The sequence below is a fragment of the Canis lupus genome, chromosome 2 (assembly GCF_003254725.2).
Source record: "Canis lupus dingo isolate Sandy chromosome 2, ASM325472v2, whole genome shotgun sequence".
Classification (NCBI taxonomy): domain Eukaryota; kingdom Metazoa; phylum Chordata; class Mammalia; order Carnivora; family Canidae; genus Canis; species Canis lupus.
In genome coordinates this window covers 77,873,688-77,884,331 of record NC_064244.1, presented here as the reverse complement: position 1 = coordinate 77,884,331, position 10,644 = coordinate 77,873,688, and the positions used below count along the sequence as shown (strand labels likewise).

At 52.7% G+C, this 10,644-nt stretch overlaps 1 protein-coding gene across 2 annotated transcripts; it reads right to left on the bottom strand.

Annotated features, from left to right (window-relative positions):
- Window positions 1–646: 646 nt before the first annotated feature.
- On the bottom strand, window positions 647–10,609 carry AKR7A2 (aldo-keto reductase family 7 member A2). 2 transcript variants are annotated; one of them, XM_025447418.3, is made up of 7 exons: window positions 10,261–10,609; window positions 6,053–6,240; window positions 5,751–5,855; window positions 4,182–4,278; window positions 3,861–3,960; window positions 3,135–3,264; window positions 647–2,177 (listed from the first exon to the last, which is right to left on the bottom strand). In XM_025447418.3, exons 1-7 carry the CDS (start codon window positions 10,592–10,594, stop codon window positions 2,016–2,018), a joined length of 1,116 nt encoding a protein of 371 aa, XP_025303203.3. In that variant the 5' UTR covers window positions 10,595–10,609; the 3' UTR covers window positions 647–2,015. The 2 variants fall into 2 exon arrangements, with proteins under 2 accessions (XP_025303203.3, XP_025303205.3); XM_025447420.3 differs by lacking the exon at window positions 5,751–5,855.
- Window positions 10,610–10,644: the final 35 nt, after the last annotated feature.

Below are 10,644 nucleotides of genomic sequence, written 5' to 3'. Positions count from 1 at the left end.
CGGGTCTCCAGGATCAGGCCCTGGGCTGAAGGCAGTGCTAAATCGCTGGGCCACCCGGACTGCCCACCTTTTCACTTTCTTGATGGGATTATTTGAAGCACATACATCTTAAATTTTGATCATGTCAAATTCTTGTTTTCTGTTGGTGCTTTTTTTTTTTTTTTTTAAGACTTTGTTTATTTTTTCATGAGAGACAGAGAGAGAGAGAGAGGCAGAGACACAGGCAGAGGGAGAAGCAGGCTCCATGCAGGGAGCCTGATGTGGGACTCGATCCCAGGACTCCAGGATCATACCCTGGGCCAAAGGCAGGTGGTCAACCGCTGAGTCACCCAGGGATCCGCTATAGTTTTAGCTTTTACATTTAGGTCTACGATCCTAGAGTTCATTTGGTGTGTGTTATGGTGTGAGGAGAGGGATCAACTTCATTCTTTTGCATGTGGATATCCAGTTGTCCCAGCATCAGTTGTTGACAACTACTATTTTCCTATTGAATTGTCTTGACATGCTTCTCTAAAACCAACTGAAAATATATGTAAAGATTTATTTCTGGACTCTCGATTCTATTTCATTGATCTATATGTCTACCCTTATGCCAGCACCACACGTCTTATTATTATAGCTTTATGGTAAGTTTTGAAATAAAGAATCAGAGAACTCAGTCTTTTTATTCAAGATTATTTTAGTTATTCTGTGTCCCTTGAATTTCCACACGAATTTTAGGACTTACGAATTTCTGTTAAAACAAACAAACAAACAAACAAACAAACAAACAAAAAACCAGTTGGACTTTCGGTAGAGATTGCATTGAATCTTCAGATTAATTGCAACTTGGAGGATTTTTGCCATTTTAGTCAATTCGATTTTAGGATGGCTAGTTGTGCAATGGTAACTGATATACCATCCCACTCAGGGGAAGAATCCATTTTATTGTGAAGACAAGGGAGGGTGACCACTTCTTAAGAGAATAAAATTTTGTTTGCAAGGTATCTCCTTCTAGATGGCAAATAGGACATTTCTTAGAACAAAAACTTTCTGGTTGGTGGTTTGGTCTGACATTTCCAAATTGAGCCCTCTGTCTCACTTCAAGATCTGGAAGCTCCAACTGCTGACCTCTGTTGCTTGGCTAATTCCCAACTCCCTGCCCAGGGCTAGACTGATTTTCTGCACTGGGAATGGTCAAATAGCCACCATCAGACCTGAGGTTTTTCTTCTTTAGCCTCAGGTGTCCCCTGCTTGGAGTAGGGGTTTGCCAAGGGAAATGGGGACCCCGGCTGCCCATGTCACATTTCCACTTTCAACAGCAGGAGACCCTGGGCAAGGCTGAGAGTCTTAGAGATGACAAGGCGACAAGGAGGCTTTCACCAGGACAAGAGAAAAGCCACTGGTGAAATTGAGAGGCTGTTAAAAATGTCACCCAACATCTTAGGGGTCCCCAGGGGCATCTTTCTGCTTCTTGGTGGGGATGCTAACAGTAGGTTTTGCCCCAAGAATTCTATTTCTATTTCATGAAGTGATTCTGAATTAGAATATTTACTTTTGGGTGTATGGCCTCCTTTTCTTCTCCTATGACCAGCAGAGTGAGGAGACCTCAGTCCTGTCATTGAGAGTTCAGGCTGGTTTCTGGACAGGGATCAGGAGGCACCCTCCTGAGGGCAGTGTGTGCTGCACCTCTGCCCTCTGGAGACTCCAGTTTACGGTCCTGCCTCCCTGAAGCAGGATGAAAACAGGCTGCAGACAGTAAAGGACACAGGTTCGTGGGGTTTACTCAGGGCCTAGATTACAGTCAGGTCAGGTGTCTGCTTTATTCAGACAGGAACTTCCCAAGTGGACAACAGCCCCAACCTTTCCACATTGTGAAGGCAACTGGGAGCCAGATAGGAATCTAGAAAAATAATGCATTGATCCAGACAATCAAAAAAGTCCACTAAATCAGCTTAAGGCAGACTGGTTGGGATGAGAACAGAAGAGGTGACCTGAAAGAGAGAAACCTCTGGCAGCTGGAGGCGGGCCTGGCCCTAGCGGAAGTAGTTGGGACATTCGTGGGCAACCAGGTGCCAGGCTTGATCGAAGGCCTGCACCACGGCCGGTGCCAGGGGCCCTTCCTCAGTCGCCGCCAAGTTCTGGGCCAGCTGCTCCACGCTGGACATGCCCAGGATGACTGCATCCCCACGGGCACCCTGTAAGGGGAGATAGCCAGATGGGACCACACTTGCCCACCGTGGCGACCTCGGCCACACTTCCTCCCTGCCCCGCCCCGCCCCGCCCTCGCCAAGCCTTGAGCTCTGGTGTTTATTTACACTGAATATAGTTCCACAAGGAACCTGAGATGCCTTCAAGGACCTTAACTATGTGACCACAAGCCCTGTCTTCTCTCCCTCTGCTGTAACGCTGCTCATCCTCAGACAGACTTAGGCTCAGAGCCCAGTTCTGAGACCAGCAGCCACATACGGCCGCTTGGTTACACCACCTCCCTGTGACTACAGCTTCTCGATCTTCAACATGGTTATGGGAACGAGACACCATGGCAGGCACTCTTGGCGCCCGTTTATTGAGAAACTACACTGTGTACTTCAAACACCATGCAACCGAATGGCTGATGCAGGGAAAGGTTTTAGTTAGGAAAACAGAGGATGCCAAGGAGAGGGCAACCCCCAACTCCCACCAAAGAGTGAGGCTATTGAGTTCTGAGAAACTGTCTACCCCCTGCACAGCTGTGTGAACCCACTCCCTCATCTGTAGAAGTGGGGGAATGACACTGCATAGGGCCTGAGTACTAAGTACATGGACGCGTAGCCCTCGTCCTGGGCCTGGCACTCACACAGCCTGGTTGGCTCAGTCAGTGCAGAACACAACTCTTGGTCTCAGGGTTGTGAGTTTGAGTCCTAACACTGGGTGTGCAGATGACTTAAAAATAAATTTCTTGTATTTATTTTCAAGCCCCATGACCAACATGGGCATGAATTCATGACCCTGAGATCAAGAGTCACATGCTCCACTGACTGAACCAGCCGGGTGTTCCCCAAGTAAAGTCTTTGGGTGGGGGGGAGGGGAATGTACTACTTAGAAATCACATAAAGGTAATTCTAGCTCTCCTAAAAGGGGTAGTAGTGCCCCCTCCAGGTAGGCTGGGTTACCTGGAGCTGGGAGTGGTGGTACAGCCACCGGAGGGCAGCCGAGGTCATGCTGGGGGCGCTGCTGCCATACGCAGCCTGCAGGGCCTTCTCCACCAGGGCAATGGCCTCGAAGTGGTGCTCCTTCCAGAAGCTGGGCAAGTGGGGAGGATGGCACAAGGGTCAATAACATGAGGTCACACTGAGGTTACAGCCACAAAGCCAAGCACAGCAGCTATGCCCACCCAACTCTGCAGAGAAGAGGGACCAGTGATCTTCCAGCAGCACGTCTACTTTATTGGGCAGCAGAACCACTGGGCACATAAGGCAGTTGAAGGGGTCTTACCAGAGTCCTCAAAAACATCTTTAACCTTTTCATGAGTTCTTAAAAACTCATAATATCTGCCCTTACTTTACCTAGTGAAGCAAAGGTAACTAGTACCAGGGGCAGGATTGAGGCCTGGGGTCCTGATCATCAATCTGGGATTCACTCTTTCCTTCAGGCAAGTGATAAGCACTTCTCAGGGAAGAGCTATGACTTGGAAGACCCGGTGTAAGATCTACGGATCTCCATTTGCTCACAGAGGTCCCGAGAAAACAAGAAATGCCAGAATTTGGTAATTTCTGCAGGAATCAAGAGACATAGGTCCAGACAGCAGGGAAGACCTGGAACCCCCAGGAAAGCAGCCTAGAATTTCTCCACTTCACCTTGCACCCCACTCACCCTGACGTAGCCCATCCCCAGCTCACCGATTCCTGTAGGTCTCAGCCCAGTTATTCCCAAAGAAGCGGCCCACGGGTTGTTTCCCATCCTTGTCCTCATACTTGTACTTGCCTGTCAGCAGGCCCCCTGCGGGAAGACCGCCATCAGATCAGCAGGCCCACGCTGCTCCCAGAGGCTGTTCTGGACTGGGCAGGGGATGGTCGGGGGGCCCAGGAGGGATGGAGGACTCAGCCCAGCCTCTCAAATCCCTCCCTGCCTCCACCGTGTCAGGAATAGGCAGAGACGGGACCAGGAATGGCCTCCCACCCCAGGGGGAGCCTGCCTCCCACCCCTGCAGCCGCCCATACCCGCCAAAGGGTTGTAGGCGTAGAACCTCAATCCGAAGTGCCTGAGGCAGGGAAAGAGCTCCGTCTCCACCTGCCGGGTGGTGGCGTTGTACATGCCCTGCAGGTAGAAGAGCCAGGAGAGGTTGCTTGTGTCAAGGGAAGGAACCCTAGCCACCTTCTTTTCTTCTTTATTATCTATTTGAGAAAGAGAACGCGCACACATGTGTGTGAGCTTACGTGGGTTAGGGGGGGCAGAGGAAGAGGGAGAGAAAAACTAAAGCAGATCCCACACTCAGCGCAGAGCCTGATGTGGGGCTCAACCTCACAACCCCAAGATCAAACCTGAGCCATAACCAAGAGTTGGGCGCTTTAACCCACTGCGCCACCCAGGGCCCACTCTGGACCCCATTCCCAGCCTTCTTTTAAAATTATCAGTCAAAAGCTGCCCAGGACTTCAGCAATGATTTCCCAAATTCCTAGTGGTGGTGGGGGATGGGCCCAGGCAGGAAAGCTGGGCGGCTACATCATTCCACAAACAGCTATTGTTGCCAGCTGTGGCTGGACACTGCCTTGCCACACACGAGCAAGTCCAGCCAGGTTTCTGCCTCTGCATCCCACAGGTGTTAGCATCAGACTAAACACAAAGAAAGAAGTCGCCGTCGTTAGTTGAATGGATAAAGGAGTACTGCTCAGCCATGTAAAAAAGGATAAAGTCTTGCCTTTTGTGACAATATGGGATGACCTACAGAGTATGATGCTAAATGAAATAAGCCAAAGAAAATACTGTGTGATCTCACTTATATGTGTAATCTAAAAAACAAAACGCAAATGCAAAAAAGCAGAAACAGACCCATATACACAGAGAACAAACTGCCAGTTGTTGGAAGAGACGGGTTCGGGGATAGGCAAAAATGGGGGGCACCGGCTTCTAGTTAGGGAACCAGAAAGTCACAGGGATGAAAGGTACAACAGAAGGAATAAGTCAATGGTATTGGACTGGCTCTGCATGTTGACCCTGTAGCTACCACGCTGGTGGTGAGCACAGCATAACATAGACTGTTATGTTGTAAACCAGAGACTAAAATAACACGATGTATCAATTATACTTCAATTAAAAGGATACACAAAAAGAAGACAGGTGGTCACTATGGAGGTGGGTTCTGGGATTACAGCAGATGCTCACAAATACTCCCTAAATGCATAAAGGTGATGTCTAGATACTGGAGGCTCTGCTGGGGCATCGGGAAAGGCTTCCAGGAGACGAGCCACCTCAGTGAGGCCTGAGCACGCACTTCTCTACCAGGGAGAAGGGGAAGAGTGGCCCAGGCTAACGCACTCAGTGAGAGAGCAGGAAGGAAGGGCCCAAGGAACACACGCAGGCGGCAGGGCAGCCAGGGCCAGAGGGAGCAGGTGCCTCCTGGACAAGCTAAAGGGCTTGCACGACAGCCCCACGGCACCTGGGAGCACCTCCAGGCAGTCAGCAGGGGAGTGGCGGGGATGGAGAGGGCACAGGAGGCCGTCGGAGGGGCCAAGAGAACCCGGGGATCAGCAGCAGCCCCGCAGACGGGCGCCTGAGGCCCCGGCCCTCACCTGGTACACGGTGGGCAGGACCCAGCCGTTGCTCCTGCAGAGGGTGCAGATCTCAGCCACCTCCCAGGCGGCATAGTTGGAGAGGCCCAGCTCCACGAACTTGTCCTGCGGGGGAGAGGTCCCCGTCAGAACCCACCGCGGCCCAGGACATTAGAAAGAGGATACAGAGGTGGGCCCCGTGGGGCTGGGGTCTGTCCCCAGCTCTGCTCTGGGACTACCCTGGTGCCTCCCCTCTCCTGGGTGATGACAGGCCGAGGAGAGGAGCAGCAGACCACCTCCTGGAGCTCGGGGGCTGGCCTCACCTCCTGGTGCAGCTGGTGGCAGGCCCGCAGCGTCTCTTCCACGGGGGTGTCGTGGTCAGGGGCATGTAGGTAGAAGAGGTCCACCCTGGAGCACTGCAATCGTTTCAGGGATGTGTCCAGCTGAGTCCGGAGACTATCAGGCTTCAGGGACTTCCCTTCCCAGGGATTGGCCTTGGTGGCAATTTTCACTTTGAGGGGAGCAAAAAATGGTTAAGAGGCTTATTATATGACCCCCTAAATTACTTCAGTTTTCTGAGCCTCAATTCTTTAATCTGTAAAATGGGGGTATAACAATGGTACTGCCCTCATAGGGAGATCATGAGCATTGTATAATGACATTTATGTCATCAATGCTCACTGCTGTTATAATCGCTAGTATTAGTCACCAAACTGCTGGCCACACCAGGCCTTGCCTAGAAGCACACTTATTCTCTGCCCTCAAGGAGCTCATAGCCTAAAGGTGATATTACACTAAGGTAAGTACAATAGAGAAAAGCCTCCCCGGCTCTAAAGGAGCCCAGAGTAGAGGAGTGTGGCTGTCCTGGGAATTCCAGGGTAGGCTTTCTGTAGTCATGACCCAGGAGCTGAGTCTCTTAAGAATGAGTCCAGGCCGACATGGAAGGATGGGAAGCACATTCTGGACCCTGGGAACATGGGCAGAGTCACAAAGGCAAACACACAGTCCGTGGAGGCCCATCCCTGCAATTCGGAGTTATAAGAGCATCAACTCCAGGCAGAGAGCGATGGGACAGGGGACAAGTAGAGAAGGGTGACAGACCTAATCGCAGATGCTTTTTTTCAAATACTGTCAATCAAAGCTATGCTCACTGTGCCTGAAGTCGGGAGGGAATTCAAGGGGGCAGGCCTGGACACAGGGAGGCGAGAGGCTGCCTCGAGAACTCTGCAGAGATGCAGCTGCCTGAACAGGTGCCGCTGGCAGAGATCAATCTGAGAGGTACAAGGCAAAAGGAGCAGAAGCCGGTTGCAGATGCCCTGCCCCTGCACTCAGGGCAGTGCGTGTCTGTGCATCCACAGCTGACACATGATCCCCATGAGGATGGGATAGTGTACTGCCACGCAAGCAGCCCAGAAGGGCTAGAGCGCGCCAGGTGTCTGGATTCTACACTTCTCACACTTGGCAAAGGCAACTCTGCAGGTCAGAGAGGAGGCACACGGCCACTTGGGATGTAGGAGAGAACCAGGCCCACAGCTTCTTGCCCATATTTTCTCCATTTCCCCCCACAATTCTCAAATCCTCTGTACTCCTGGTGTGAACTTTGCCTTAAGTCCAACCTGTGGACTTTGGCTCAGCGAGTGCCCAGGCTCAGGACGCAGGGAAAGGCTGGGAAGAGAAAAACCAATTCAGAAACTAAATCTTCGTTGTTAAGGGGGAGGCAGCAGGGTTAACCAGAACTCGTGGGTCTGAGATACAGCTTCCTCCAGCCCCACCAAGCTATGAACTGAAGGAGGACCCAGAGGGGCTCCCGCACAAGAGCTGGGAAGGACAGAAGAGCAGCAGAGGATGTTTGTAAAAATATGAGTGAAAGTTTACTGGGCCCTACTGATGTGAGAAACAAAGGCAAAAGAAAGAAAAAATTAAATTTCCTTACTGCCTACAGCCTATTGACAGGTCCTTCTTTTTTTTTTTTTTAAGATTTTATTTATTCATGAGACACACAAAGAGAGAAGCAGGCTTTTTGCAGGGAGCCTGATGCGGGACTCGATCCCAGGACCCTGGGATCACGACCTGAGCAGAAGGCAGACACTCAACCACTGAGCCCCCCAGGTGCCCCTGACAAGTCCTTGAGACAGGCAGAGGGACATTTCTCTAGGGACTCAGCAGCCTCAATGTTAATATTTTGCTAAGGGCAAGAGGCAATCTTGGTCTGCCCCTTGCCCCCGGGATCCCGTAGGTCTACTTTAATGTATAAAAATAAAAATTCCGGGATCCCTGGGTGGTACAGTGGTTTGGTGCCTGCCTTTGGCTCAGGGCGTGATCCTGGAGACCCGGGATCAAATCCCACGTTGGGCTCCCTGTGCATGGAGCCTGCTTCTCCCTCTGCCTATGTCTCTGCCTCTCTCTCTCTCTCTCTCTCTGTGACTATCATAAATAAATAAAAAAATTAAAAAAAAAAAAATTCCTGGGCAGCCCCAGTAGCGCAGCGGTTTAGCGCCGCCTGCAGCCCAGGGCCTGATCCTGGAGACCCAGGATCGAGTCCCACGTCGGGTTCCCTGCATGGATCTCACAGTCAAGGGGAAGAAGGGAATTAGAGTCCACATGTTGAAGGGAGAGTCAGAGTTGGGGTCATATTCTTAACCACTTTATCCAGTCAAGAAGAAACAAGAGGGACGCCTGGGGGCTAAGGAATTGAGCTTCTGCCTTCAGCTCAGGGCGTGATGCCGGGCTCTTTGCATGGAGCCTGCTTCTCCCTCTGCCTGTGTCTCTGCCTCTCTCTCTCTCTCTCTCTCTCTCTCTCACTCTGTATCTCTCATGAGTAAATGAAATAAAAATCTTTAAAAAAATAAAATAAAAAATAAAAATAAAAATTCCTTTGGAAACTTCCTTGATCTCTACCCCCCTCCCCACAAGATACATGTTAGCAATCATCCAACAAGCCTATGGACCACTAACATACATCTGAAGGGCCTCATGATTGAGTTTTTACTAAAAAGTAAAACTTTTCCTTTAAAAAATTTTATTTATATTTTTTAACATTTTTACTAATTTTTAAAAGAGATTTTATTTATTTATCCATGAGAGACACACAGAGAGAGGCAGAGACACAGGCAGAGGGAGAAGCAGGCTCCCTGCAGGGTGCCCGATGCGGGACTCGACCGCGGGTCTCCAGGATCACGACCTGGGCCGAAGGCAGGCGCTAAACCGCTGAGCCACCCAGGGATCCCAGATTTATTTATTTTAGGAGGGAGGAGCAGGAGGAGGAGAGAGACCTTTAAGCAGACTTTTTCCTAACAAGAGCTAGCCCCCTCAAGGTCCTGGAAATCCAGTGTCCAAAATACCTTGGAGGTTTGTGCTGATCCTAAACCCTTGTCAACTTGAAAGAATAGAACTAGTCACCCATCACAACCCCAGTGCTGCTCTTTCTGCCCACGGATCCTACCGCCACTCTGTGCTTTGCTAAAAACCACCTTATTTTGCACCAAAGAAGTCTCAAAAATTCTTTCCCGGCTGTCGGCTCCAAATCCCAACATTTTCCTACTCACTACCATGTGCCAGGCATCCTCCTCGGCACTTCCAATGGCGTCAGGCTAATGAGGGACAGAGTCCCTGCGGCGCACATCCATCCACCACCCAAGTCGCACCTGTCTACAGGTTGTCCCTCCACATACCAGACGCTGCATTTCCAAGCCTGGTCTGCACAGCTGTGCCCTCAGCCTTCAATGCCCCTTTCTCCCATTCTCTTCCCAGCAAACTATTTTTTTTTTTTTAAGATTTTATTCATTCATGAGAGACACAGAGAGAGAGAGAGAGGCAGAGACACAGGCAGAGGGAGAAGCAGGCTCCACGCAGGGAGCCCGATGTGGGCCTCGATCCCAGGTCCCCAGGATCAGAACCTGAGCTGAAGGCAGATGCTCAAGAGCTGAGCCACCCAGGGGTCCCCCGCAGCAAACTTCAACTGACCCTTTAAGGCCCAGTTCTGGTGTTCTCCGAACCTTCCCTAGTGCTTCTCCTGGACCCCTTGATCCCCCCCAAAGTGCTTCCTCTTCTGGGCTTCAACCTTTTCCATTAGACTGTAAGGTCCCTGGGGGGTGGGCCGGAGCCACCTGCAGCCCCAGAACAAACCTCCTCACTCCGGATGTTCCATCCCAGCTCTCTCCCCGCCTGCTCTGTGGCCTAGATGCAGCTGTCTCCGGGGTGGGGGGGTGGGGGGCGGGGCACTGCCAACTGCAGGGAGCAAAGTCTAGGGGCTGATGAAAGACCAGGATGAGAAGAGGGGGCTGCTCAGGGAGCCACGGGGTGGGGGGGAGGAGGGCAACGCCGAGAGGGGCGGGTTGGGGCACCTGGCAGGGCTGGAGGGGGCAGCGCCGGGCCTGGAGACCACCGCCTTCGGGAGGGGCCCCGAGAAGGCGAGGCGGGGAGGAAGCGCAGGACTGGACCCGGCTCCGGAGCTGCACCCCCAGGGGAAGGGGGGGACAAAGCGGTGTCCGGGGCGACCGGTGCACGGGCCTGAGGACGGGGGGGGGGTCACCTGTGCAGTGGCCGCCGCGCAGCCCGAGGCCCAGGCCGCCCAGGATGCTCTCCGACTGGCCGTCGCTGTACATGAAGGCCGTGTCCAGCTCCGTGTGGCCGCGCTCCAGGAAGGCGCGCACGGCCGCGGCGCTGGCGGCGGCGTCCATGCGGCGCCCCATCTCCATGGTGCCCAGCACGGTGGCGGGCCGCGCCGGGGTCCCCGAGGCGGCCCGCGGCGGCGACAGCGGACGGGACATGGCGGCAGCGGCGGCGGCGCGAAGCTCGGGCGCCGGGACACCAGGGGCGCAGCGCAGCGCACCGCCCGCCACCGCGCGACCCACGGCGCGCAGCATGACGTCGGCGCCTGCGCACTGGGCGCCCGGAGCCCCGCCCACCCGCTTGG